The following is a 13,573-nucleotide window of genomic DNA, read 5'->3' as shown; positions in this document are numbered from 1 at the left end:
TTGACTTGCCCACCCTCTTGTAGGGTCATAGGAGGGGATGAGAAAACTTACTGGCAACTCCAACAGAGAAGCCCAAGACAGTTAAAATGTTGGTATTTCTGATGAAAAAAAACACTCTGGCTAGTGAGAGAAAGATGTATCATACCACTTCAGTTGAGCACAGGCATGGAGAAGGAGCAGGCAGGAATAACAGGCATTGCCTTACATATACTCATGAGGCAGAAGATACTACTCATTTATGTGCTTGGGTACACATACATGCACATGTGCATTATATCAGGACCTGAAGTATTCACTTTCCACAACAACACACCAAGATCTTTAGACATAAGCAGCGTAAGGTTCCAAGAAATCCACAAGCACTAGCAGGAAGCATTTATAAGTGGATTTGTATCTTCAGATTTAAACTTTGTTATTTTATTTAAAATATAGGCCAAACAGTGGCAGTCCTGCAATTATGATTCAACATTAACTAATAAGGAACCTCTAAAGAAACGTCATTTGGGTGATGTGCTTTTACTCACATCCCAAACTGTTGCATCATATAGTTTTGTGCTATAAAAAAAATATGGCAAACCCATTCCAGTTGGTGAACATATTACACTGGAAATTCCCATAGGCAGTGATATACCTGTGTCTGCCTTTCTGAAATCAGAATTTATTGCTGCCCTTTTTATACATGTATTCCCTGATGACTGCTATGCATCAGAAAACACAGCAAGGCCATATCATGCATAGCAGCAAGGAATTTCAGCTTCACATTAAACCAGTAAGATTAAAACAATTTTGTACTTTTGAGTAACTAGACACCTACATCTCTAAGTTCACTATCATGAACAGTACTAAAAGTGATGCAGAGTATTTTGTACTGCATGTTCCAATTCAAATGGAAATATACAGTATTGTGTGGCCTCTATACAATTACTCTAACAGTCAAATACCTGCATCTGTGGTAAAATTCATACTTATTTCATATTTTACTTGACAAAGTGACTTTCAAAGAAAAATATCATATGTACATACACAAAACCATACCACTTACTAAGATCCAAATTCATTTTATACAAGATGATTTTAAAAATTAACTATACACACTAGTTTTCTTAAAGAAAGACACTGTAAAGCAAAATCAAAACACCCTCAAGAACAACAAAATTGCACTAGAGTCAAATGACTGTAACAAACATTTATTTTCTTTGTGGTTTTTAATAGAATAAAAATTTCTTGGATTTGTACAATAAATAGAACCAGCAGGCTTCCAAAAGTGCTTTCAGTTACTATGAAGCTGCATCAAGACTCCTGTATACACACCTTGGTGCTTCCTCCACAACCTTCTGGTTTCTCCTTTGAATGGAGCACTCTCTTTCATTCAACCACAAGGCATTGCCATGTTTATCTGCCAAAACCTGAAACAATAACACACTGCTATTAACAAACAGATGTAAGCATTCAGTCTTTTGGCATAATACTGTTATGCAGCATTTAGGGTTTGGGGTTTTTTCCAAATCTAAAAATAAAGCATGGGGGGGAATTAAATACTAATTTAACATTCCTTCAAATTCTGAGTAGGACTATTCTAAAGCCTCTATGTAGAGTCTGTACATAGTAACACACCCTCTCACTTCAAAATCTGCTTTCTGAATATTAGAGATCTTCTTACAAAAGGCTGAAGTAAGATTAAAACTACATTTTCAAGCATTTAAAATTGCACTGCATTACAAAATTACATAAAAGCAAAATATTGCATCAAAAAACATCTCAAAGGATGCCAAATTTTGCTCCTGAATTACACACAAAAGCTTTCAGAAAAAAATGTCTAATGGAGCTTTCTTGGTAGGCAAACCACAATGTCTTTAATGAAGAAAAAAAAAACACAGAAACTTTGTTATCCTTCATTAAGGAGAACAAAATTTGCACCTCCCTCAGTACTTCCAAAGGAAATAAAAGCAGTAGTTTCAAGACATTTTTTAAAAGTCAATAACTACAGTTCTTGGCTGCAGCTTCAGTTCATGGAAGAGGTAAAAAAATCAAGTATCTAGATCCAACTACATAAATTACATGCTAGAAAAAAAGTCTACAAGTTGAGCATAGCAGAACTCTTAATTGATTCTTCAACTTCAAACTATAGGGGAAAGTAAGAAAAGAAACTCTGTCCCTTTATGAAATTGAAGGTATGATGCAGCCATTTCTAATAACAAATACTAGATTTGAAGATTCAAGTAGACTTCTTCCCATCTTATGATGATAACTCTACACTTATTCTTAGAACAATTTCTTTTAATACAGACCACACCTGCTCCCTTTCTTCCTTATAAAATTTTTCTTCTAACCCATTTTTTTTCCCATCTATCTTCCTGCTCTGATCTGCGGGAACCCATGCCAATATTCATGCTTCATTCTTTAATAGCTCAGTCCTACACTGAAAACCGACAAGATAAAACAAGGAGACAATCTTCCTCAAACTGTGTGAACTCAACCATATCTACTCACATTTGTGACAACGAATCTGTATTATTTATTATTCTTTTTAGCACCACAGAGCAAGTATGGCACAAGGCAAGATGAATTCCTGCATCTATGACACCAACGGTTGCTAAGGCGTGAAAAATCTGGGTAGATGTGACTGAAAACGAGGCAGTGAACTCATGGAGACAACTTATGTGCACTGTGCAGCATCAGATCCAGGGTGCTCTGCACCCTGTAAGATCAGATGTTTTCCCTCCCAAAAAATTCTGTTGTGCTCCCACAAATTCATGGAGCTTTCCAGGGAAAAGGGGGTCTAGAAGACTAGAAGACAATTTTAGGATTTTCTGAACTACAGCATCACCCAGAACCCTCTTTCCTGTTCAGGGGGAGGTTTAGCATCAACAGTAGCACCAGGATGCTCCAGCCAACTGCTAGATTCCCTAGCAAGGGACTCAACAGAATAAAGAGAAAAGGGAAACCAGGAACTTCCTACCTAAGTGCTCACCCATCCAATCCAGATGAGTGGAGCTCCACAAACTCATGGGGCCCTACAAGAAATCATTTGGAAAGTCCAAAGATTTTTGGACTAATTTTTTGTGGGGGTAATTTTAGTATTAGAGCAGTACCTCTAAAGCATAGCATGGTACTTGACAGAAAAATCACTCTCCTGTAAGCAGAATTATTCCTTGTGAGCACTTCTGCTTCACTCCTAGAAAGCCTACAACTTTCCACAGAATTCTGTCTCACCAAAAGAAACAAAAATGTAACGGAACATTACAACAGAAATTGGTCATTGTGCTTCTCTCGTCTCTCTCTCTGTATTTTTCAGAAGAGGATAATAAATTTTTTCAATCCAAGCAGTAATTTTTTTCCACTTCAGGACTTCTCTCATATCCTACTAAATTTCAGCTACCTGGATCTTAAAAGAAATGTTTTTCTATTATTAGTTAATGGAAAAAAGAGACATGCCTGAACATCTACTAAGAGAAAGTAATTACAAATACAATAAGCCAACAACATCCAGCATTAGGCTTTTATTTTTATTCTGTGTTCAGTGTTTCCAGTAAAGGAACTAACCATAAAACAATTGTATTTCAGAAGACATTTGCAGCATTCCAATATCATCATCTCTGAGATGTTGTGAGATTCCAGTACACATCTCACTAAAAATGCACGTCCCAGCTACAGCTTTTGTTTCTATTATCTAAACATTAATAACAGAAAACGCCCCATTTTGAAGGATTAGATGATTAGGACATTAGTACATGCCATGTAGCTCTACATGCATTAGAAATAATAAAAATAATTAAATATTATGTAGTGGAATCCCTCCTACATGATTCAGCTGAATTCCGTTTCCAGTTGTAGGACTGTTGTCTGGCCAAGTAGTAGACATTCCATGTACTCTTACTTTAAACTTTTTATCAGATACTTCACGAGAACAAGACTTCAAATCAGTTCAAGCATAAAGTGTATTTGGACTCTATTTTCCTGTTAATTGTTTTAGTCTTTTCTCATGTTTTACAAAGTGATTGTTTTATAGCTAGACACAGGAAACTTCTTATTTAACAATTTTAAGTACCAGTGCTTTGGAGAAATATAAGAAAGCTAAAAAAAAGTTCTATTTAAAAGTCACTGCTAAATTAATAAATATTCGGCATCTGGTCTCAAATTGTTTGTATATTCAGCAGTTTGAAAATGAACCAAGGTCAGCGTCCTAAAGCTGATTAGAACACAAAGTTAAAATGACACACTATGATATTGTTAAAAGGTACCATCAAAGTGCTTGCATAAGGAAAACAATATTCACTGTATACCCATTATAAATAAAACTATAAATTATTAATAGCAAAGCCATTTTATTGAACTTATTCAACTATTCCTAAATACAGCACTACTTAATTTTTTGGGGTAACCCTTTTTTAAACACAAAGGAATCAAGACAATATATATACTGCCCTGAACTCATAGAAGTATGGAGGAACCAATCCCATCTAACTTTTCTCATTGAAGAATCAGTAGGAACCTGCTGAATCTCCCAAATCTGTAAGCACTGAAAGAGATCTTTAAGGTGTACTGATCTGCACTGACAAAAAGAAAAAAAGACCAAAATTATTAGCCACAGCAAGAGAATACACAAAGATGCTCTAGCAATCTGACCTCTTTGAACCCTAAGATCAATGCTGAAACTGAGTTCACTATGTACCTTTCCATAACTTTTCAACAGAGAATAAAGTGGGGTCTAAATTTCATTTTTACACTGTTTCTTCATTTTGCTGTTTGACTGTTTACAAAACATTTCTTCATTTCATTCTTGCTTCTTCCCTTCTCCCCCTCTCTGCTGAGACTATACCTGGAGTCCTCAGTACAGGAAAGATGTGGGCCTGTTGGAACAGGTCCAGAGTACAGCCACAAAAACAATAAGAGGGACTGAACAGCTCTCCGGCAAGGAAAGGCTGAGAGATTTGGGGTAAATCAGCCTGGAAAAAAGAAGGCTCTGGGGAGACATAATTACAGCTTTTCAGTACTTAGAGGGGGCTGATAAAGATGGAGACAAGCATTTAAGCAGGGCCTATAGCAACAGGAAAAGGGGAAAATGGCTTTAAAGTACAAAATAATAGATTTAGACTAGAACTAAGGGAGAAATCTTTCATTAGGAGAGTGGTGAAACAATAGAACAGGTTGCTCAGAGAGGTCGTGGGTGCCCCATCCCCAGAAAAATTCAAGATCAGGTTGGACAGGACTCTGGGCAGCCTGATCCAGTTGAAGATGTCTCTGCTCATTACAGGGGTTGGACTAGATGGCATTTCAAGGTCCCTTCCAAGCCAAACCATTCTAAGACTCTATGATCAAGTTCGCTCCATAGGAGCATGAGGCTGTGGGCACACATCTGGCAGAGTGAAAAACGTTAAATGTTTCTCTCTAAGAAATCATTCCACACTATCAAGTTAACTGCTGTTGTTTCACTCAGTTATTGAGCTACTTCCAGCTCTCACTACTAAAAAAAAAAAAAATAACACACCAAAACAACACAACAAAAACCCAAACAGCAACCATGTGCCACAACACAGAAAGGGTTTAAATTTTGCACAAAAAGAAATTAAACTTCTGTTGAGGAAATGAATATGATCTGTATAGATTTCTTATCAGGAAATACCTCAAGGCTAATGACAAACAATTCAGCTACCTACATAAGATCAAACATGATAAATTTTGAAATCATAATTTCGTGAACAAGTGCCTAAAAGAAACAACTTTTGTTCTGCATCAGGAGACCTGACTGAACAATAAATCCAATAAATGACAGAAATGGAAATAATGCAGAAGTTAACAAGAATACACCTGATTTTGAACCACAAACTACCCAAAAGGGGACACAAATCCTCCTGAGTTCCCAAGGAGAGTTACATACTTCAGAACAGAATTCCGAAATACTGACAAAACCACCTAGACCTTGCAACAAATCATTGGCATGGCAGTTCTTGAACTCCTACATCCTCTGCTGCACTCAAACACTCCCAAAAGGATCCAGAGTTCAAAACTCCAGCTTTCAGGAGAGATTCCTATAACTTTTTTTTCTCCCCCAACAAACTGAGCACAGTTCACAGTCTTCCTGCTAAAGAAAGGCTAGAGAATAAAAACAGGAAGGCTGTTTTGTACATGATAGCCATGCAGTTTGAGCAGTGACCCAAGACACCGGAAAACACAAGACTCTAGGCCTTTTTTAGTGGAGTGTTTGAAACATTTTGAACTTCGATTTATTTATGAGTTCAAACCCCATTAAATAAATAAACCATAATTAATAGTAGAAATAATATTAATAGTACAAACCTGGATTTCTATGTGACGAGGGTTATCAATGAACTTTTCTATCAGTAAGCGATCATCACCAAAACTTGAAGCAGCTTCTTGAGATGAAAATCTAAAACCTTCCCTTAAATAATGAAAACAAAAAGAATGACCTGTATTTAAGATGTCCTGAAGCATACAAGAAAGAACACTTACTGATTTCAGTAAACAGTCAATCTTCACTAATCAACACACACATCCAAAAACCAAGTTATACCACTTGCAGTTGATTCTGTAATTAATGTCTTTTTTCATGCTTTTTTACAAAGTCAAAAAAATTCCAACCAACCACAAACCAAAGCATTCTCAAAGCACAAAAAATTTCAGTGTATTTAAAAAGCCTGAACATTTACTACAATTATGTATTCATTTTCTTCTGCAAAATTAATAAAGTAATTGAATTTTAAGACCCAGTGATTACCAAATACTTGCTATACAGAAGTAAAGGTGAAGCTCACCATTACTTACACCACACAGCCCTCTTAATAATCAGGAACAGCAGAGGTTGGTTAATTCTGCATTAAAGAACTGCAAATATAACATTACAGACATTGCAAATTCCACCACTGAACACAACCTAAAGATGCAATATCTGACCTCACAAAACACACCAGCTGTACTAGTAGTTTTTCCCTGTCTTAAAGTATAAGTGAGTGTTATACAGAGCACGCTATTCACTTCCCTCTGTTTTTTGCTTACATATGTAGTTAAACAAAGTAAATATTGCAAGCTACTTTAGTTATTAACCTTTTTTTTTTTTTCTAAATAGCAGAAAAAATACTCCTTGGGTCATAAGCTCTGACAACGAAGTTCATGAATAGCTTTCTCAGGGTGAGACAGAGCATAATGCAGGGACCCAATGGCTTCACTGGAATTTTCTACAGGCTCTGTAAGTCACACATTAGTGCCATTCATGCTGGTACATATGGAAAGCTTGGTCAAGTTTCTGTGTGACTGACTACTGAAACAGCATCCCTGACATCTGTGCCCAGAATAAGAACTACAGCACAACTGAGTTGAAGTTTTCAAGCTTTCCACGTCTTGGATGTAGTTAACCCAGACAACAGATTCGCAAGATAGGTAAATTTACAGTAGAGAAATGTGTAAAAAGTATGTACTTTTTAAAATATATCTTCACATTTTTTCAACATTGTGAGATAATACATGTTGTAATTTTGAGAGATTATACCTAATGTACAACTGTCCTAAATTAATACTTAACTTCAATACATTTAATTTCCTAGTAAAGACAAAAAAGGGACATCAAAATTAGTGATTCTGTGCATTACCTGATCTAAAAAAAAAAAGTGCTGTAACAAACAGCCATACATAGTGTTTCTTATTGAAACTGATTTACAGCTAATTTAACTCCTATATCAAAAGCTCTGATTTGTAAACATTTTTGTGTCACAGTTTTATGCACAATTATTCACAACTGACTTTTTCTTTCACTGAAGGAAGTGTGCTAATTAGAAATCTAAACTGCAATACTTGTTAAGAAAAGACAGGTGCCTAATCATCTCATCCATACATCTGTAAATCTTTTTAAATTATATATAACAGGAATTACTATCTCAGATATTCTGACCTTTTTTTATCTTACAAAACTGTGCAGTTGTAATTGGCCAGTGATAAAAATTAATTCCAAATAGATGTGAGGAAAAAAAAATTAAAAGAAAGAAGAAGCAGAGCAGGCATTTTAGAAAGACTGTGTAATCTCAATGCAAGACCCAATCAGGCAGAGCTCTAAGCAATCAATTTAAACTGAGATCTGATGCTATTCAGAGGATGAAGCTGGACGAGATGCAGTCTCTAGATCCCTTCAAACATGAACAGTTATAGAGAGGAAAAACAGGATCTCTCCAAGGTTCCTCTCTCTCCCTACAGTACATTTACTCACACTGAAGTTTAAGTTGTACAAAAGCATTACTGATGTCGCCACAAACCTTCCTGTGGTTGTCTGAAGAGAAAAGCCATGCCAACTTTCTGCCTCCAGCTCTGAAATCAGCGGTGCTGCTTCAATTAAAGCAATTTTCTTTTGAGGCAGTCAGACACTAACGAAAGACTGTACTCATTATGTAAAATTTCAGTTTTCAGAATCAGGAAATAGTAAAAGAAGATGATTTTTTTCTTGCAAGGCCAGCATTAGAAGGGCCATCTAGTTAAAAAGTAGATGTTTGATAGCTATTAGTAGAGTAGAAGCCCTCTAAAACTCTGAGAAGTAGCCAACAGATACTCAAATGTGGTCTTCACACACAGAACCAACACAGATTGCTTCAGCTTAACTTAAGTAGCCAACAGATACTCAAATGTTGTTGTCTTCACACACAGAACCAACACAGATTGCTTCAGCTTAACTCCGAATTTAAAAAAAAAATCAACTGAAATTATCTGATCAGCACATTTTACACATGTAGATGGCATGAATATATGAATGTGTGGGTTTTTTAAAAAATAGGGTTTTAGGAAACACTGTTCTTTATTCATCCAACAGACTACTTCCTCTTATCTGAACAGCACATACCTGACAAGGACAGACCAAAGATGCCCAGCCCATTACTTCCGTTTTTGCACAGTACTTCGAAAGGCCAAATGCAATGCTTTGGGAAGATAATAAACTTAATGCATAGGCTTGTAACAGGTAATGCTGTTGAGTTTTAAAAGCATTGTCCTCTTAGACTGCACACATCATATGCCCTTTGCTTGAGGAGGTGAAGGATTCAGAATGATTTTGCTACTTATTATTCCACGTTAACTTCTTCCAGTCCCACTGCTCATTCCAAGCAAAAGACAACAGAACAGAAATTATAAGGGGTACTTGGAATCTGAGACCAGATGTTTGATTTCCATTCATAAAATTGGCATAAGCACCAAGAAAATTTCAGAAACAGGACAATTTACATTTTCCTATTATTACACATTAAAAACAAAATCATCTCTAAATATTTGTTGCTGGAAGCTGCCATGGTAAAAACTTTCAAAACAGATACCCACTAAGCATGCAAGACTTCAGTATCTAAGAGAAGTTACAGAAGGTGAGATAATAGGGGGGAATTACTAACACAAAGCTCAAAAATTTTCAAAGGTAACTCTTAAAAAATAATTTAGTACAAATTTCCAACTTGGTGGTTATCATGTCTGCAGCTGAAGCTACTAACTAAAGAAACTAATTTCTTGCAAATCCACAGAACTTAAAACATGGGCCAATAGCTCCTGTTTGATGACCTCTGACACTCAACCTACAAGCAAGTAAGTGCCTTTACATGCAAAGATCCATCACAACCTCTCCCAGAAAATTTCAGTCTGTTCTTTGGAAAAGAGCGTGTCCTTAATTCCTTTTCATAGCTGCCAGACCACCATGTGGAGCCATGAAGCCTAAAGATTTAGTTAGATGTATGTATAAATGTTATGAGCACACTGGAAGCAAGAAGCCTTCAGTTCCTCCACAAAGAGGGAATGATACAAATGAGGTGTGGATAGTCAGACACATGCCCTGGTCATGTTCTGCTGTACTGCAACATGAACGTCACATTGCCTGTACCTGGAAAGCACTTTCAGATCAGGTTTGCTGGGGTGCAAGCACAGAGGCTCTTCAAATACCCAGAGCTGGCATGATCAATGACTAAGTTAAAAATACTTTTAGTTACAGAGCACAGCAGAACTTTCTCAGGCTGAAGAAAAAAAAATCTACCAACCTGAACTTAAGGTAAACTGCTTTTCAGAAATCTGCCCTTCATTTTCAATATAATTTCAAGTGGACATCTATTAGGTGAAGAAAAGGCATGCTAAATTATACTTCCCCAAACCAAGAAAACTAGCTAGAGATTACATCAGAGTGAACATAGGGCTATTTTAATTTCAGATGTGGGTCAGTGGCTTGAATTGTACACAAAATTCAATTACAGAGAACTTGACCAAAACTTGGAAACAAGCAATAGAAGTGAAAATTGGGAGGGACTCGGATCTTAAAAAACATAACGGCAGCCATACCCAGAGAGGGGGTCAACACTGCAGCCTTCCACAGTGAAGGGCACATGAACAGCTATTTCAAAAACCAAACTGTAACATTGACAAAACTGTACCAGTATTTCTTTAAGAAATACTAGCTGAAAATTAACAGAAATCTTAGCTATAGCTGGAATAATAATTATTATATTAATCATATAGAATATTATATATTATTATATATACAATAATACAGGATCTAAAACAATTGTCATCATTTGGCATACATAAGGGACATGAAAAATGAAGCAGTAAATTACCACAGAGAATAATTCCGTAACAGTAGTAATTAAGTTCCTCAGATCAGTCTTTACCACTTCCAGTGGCTATTTCCACCACCATGCCACATGTTCATTTAAGGCTCCTTACTGTACACATAGTGGAAACAAGAAGTTTTCAACTAGCCTGAAAATCCGAAAGTATGTTTCACACAAGGACAAGATTCTTCACCCAGAGGGTGGTTGGGCACTGACTGTGGTTTCCATAACCACAGCCTATCTCCAAAATAAGTTAGCAATCATGACTTTAGATCAACTTTTACTTTAAAACAGTTACTTTAATCAAGCTCCTTTTCTCCTTTCTAAACTACACAAGAAATGAACACCTTCCCTTCAAGTCCAACAGATGAACTGCTGCCTGCACAAGACCAAGGCAGTAATTTTTGATTCTAAAGCAGTAGCAACAAAGTATCCTTTTAAGAAAGGTTATTCTAGATCTTCACTCTAATGCACAAAACACTATTTTCCTATTTATATTTGAATAGAAATGGACTACACAGAGCATGGTACAAATAAATGCACCATGTTTTCTTTAAATCTAAAACTTAACTGCTAGACATTTATTATTCTTTCATCCGACTTTTAGGTTTTGGCAAACAAATTTAATAGGGGACAGGAAAATGACAGGGAAGTCTTGCAGGTGGCTAAATTCAGCTAATGAAAATTTCTGTTGTACTTTGAGTTTACTCCAGCACATGTGATGCTCCATCCGTGCAAAAAGGAAAACATTCAGGTTATTTTGGATCAAACAGGCTTTTCATTACAAGTTTAGAAAAATCAGAACATACATTTTTCTGTAAGATCAGCAGCACAGGGAGTTTAAATCAGGCTCTCTCGCTGCCAGAACATCAGCAGAGAATGCACTGTAAAATTCTGAGTCAACAACAAAGCATCATGCAATGTTCAGGATTCAGACAACCAACAAGAGACATGAAAACATCTGTGTTGAAACACGTGTTGTTTCAAAACAGACAAAAGTACAATAGTTTGCTGATACAAATGCTTTAAATACAGAAGTATGCAATTTATTAGAGCACATTCTGGTAGCACCGTATGTGTTTCCACATATGAATTATCAGTCTCATCAACTTTAACAGAACTAATGGCATGCATTAATGTTTGTGAATCAGGGCAAATAAATATTCAACCTAACACAGAGAAATTAATAAATCAGCATTCTGAAAGGCATACAGCAAAATGTTTACAGTCTAACATTGGACTAACAATGTTAGACTGTAAACATTGGACTAATAGCAGTTGTAAATGTTGGTTTTTTACTCAAATTAATGGATAATGTTTTGTAAGGTTTATGCAATAATTAATTAGAAAAAGGCACATGCAAACTTCCAAAGTATATTTCTCACTATGCTAAAGGGAGAAAACCAAATAATATCCAATTTCTCTGTCTAACATTTCATATCTGCTCAACTGTCAGCTTACAATGGCTTAATGGGACTTCAGTAACTGCAGCATTCATCAAGGCAAGCTTTTGGACAGCATCTCACCTGGTCTCTTCATCATCCCAAGCGATTCTCATGCCTTTCCCACCACCACCTGCTGAGGCCTTGATCATGACAGGGTAGCCTAACAGCGGGGAACAATTAGACAGAAGTTCAAACTTTGTTCAGTTGGTCAGAGGAACATGACAACTGACCACATGTCCTATCAAGCCAGTAGACAATAACTTCGTTTATTAAAACACTTTGTTTGCAGGGAGAACAGAGGAGAATTTTTTCTTTTCAAAACTTAGCTGTCAGTGCAGTAATTTCTACAGCCAAGAAAGGCTGTCTTCTCCAATTCATTTATACCAAAAAAAACACTGAATGAATTATTCCCAAATAATGAAGTGATTTATGAATAAGGCATTTGACATTTTAAGCTCATATTTCTTTAGGAACAATTTTTTTCCTTTGTTACTGCTTAAATAATATTTTCAATTAATAGCAAAAATCAGTAGATCTTCATAAATTAAGTCTGAAGATTGAGAAAACAAATATGCATCATATCAACACTTCTAGTGCAGCACATTTTAAATAACAGAGCAGCTCGAGAGCTGTGCTGCTGAGATATTATGTAATGGTATCAGAACACAGATTACTTTTGTTTACAATTTAAAAAGTAGTCTTCCCAAACTGACATGCAGTAAAAAAAAAAAAAAAACACAAAAAACAAACACAAAACAACAAGAAGCATAAATCTGTCAGCATTATACATAACTGTCAACATCTTACTCATAGAACAAGATACTGTAATATGGATATGAGGCAGGATCTTCCTTTTCTGAAAGCTAGAAAATTACAGCAACCATGTACACAGTTTAAATGCAGATTCAGTAATGATTGTTTATCTTTTATAACAAATCATTTCATTCAAAGCAACTTCCTGATACAACTCCGTCATACCAGAGAACTTCACCTTTCTCTATATGAACATGCAAAAAACTAAAACTCAAGGATCTGATTAAAATGCTTTTGACATTTCTAGGATAGCAGAAAATTCTTAATGCCTTTGGTCTCCAGAATGTTTAATGAAAATCACAACATTAGGCAAATATGAGACCAGCTGATATCGTCTGCCAAGAAGAGTCTATCCTTGAGAACTAGTCTTTGAGAACTGAAGATATATTCTACAAAAGGCTTTGATCTGGAGACAGAAAGACATTTGAATATGCTTCCTAGAAGTGGTCCAGTGTACTGTCATACGTGTTACTAATATTTACAGGTTTTTTCTGGAATGTAGATCTACTCTTGTTCTGTCAAGTGACAGCAGTACAATATTCCCACCTCCTCCTTGTAGTGATCTAACTGATGATCTAACTGAAAGGATGTTCAAGAGAAAAAAGTTAAAACCGGCAAGATCTAAAAAACCTTTGTTTACTTAAAAAAGTCTGAAACGGATACCAAAAAAAAGGCATGAGACAAGCATAAGAAACAGTAGTGTTGATTGGAAGGCAGAAAAGCAGCAATAGTACACGA

The 13,573-nt window shown here is 36.0% G+C and overlaps 1 protein-coding gene across 2 annotated transcripts in view; it reads right to left on the bottom strand.

The window, feature by feature from the left end:
• The window catches only part of PCCA (propionyl-CoA carboxylase subunit alpha), a 269,931-nt gene that overhangs the window by 170,252 nt on the left and 86,106 nt on the right, over positions 1 to 13,573 (bottom strand). For both annotated transcript variants that reach the window (XM_041423356.1, XM_041423355.1), the window contains 3 exons: positions 12,104 to 12,182; positions 6,298 to 6,400; positions 1,312 to 1,406 (listed from right to left, as the gene is read on the bottom strand). In XM_041423356.1, coding sequence (XP_041279290.1) covers positions 1,312 to 1,406; positions 6,298 to 6,400; positions 12,104 to 12,182 — 277 coding nt within the window. The remainder of the gene's footprint in view (positions 1 to 1,311; positions 1,407 to 6,297; positions 6,401 to 12,103; positions 12,183 to 13,573) is intronic.

This window comes from Onychostruthus taczanowskii, unplaced genomic scaffold (genome assembly GCF_017590055.1).
Source record: "Onychostruthus taczanowskii isolate IOZ18803 unplaced genomic scaffold, ASM1759005v1 scaffold77, whole genome shotgun sequence".
Classification (NCBI taxonomy): Eukaryota; Metazoa; Chordata; class Aves; order Passeriformes; family Passeridae; genus Onychostruthus; species Onychostruthus taczanowskii.
This window is presented reverse-complemented; position numbering and strand designations above follow the sequence as displayed.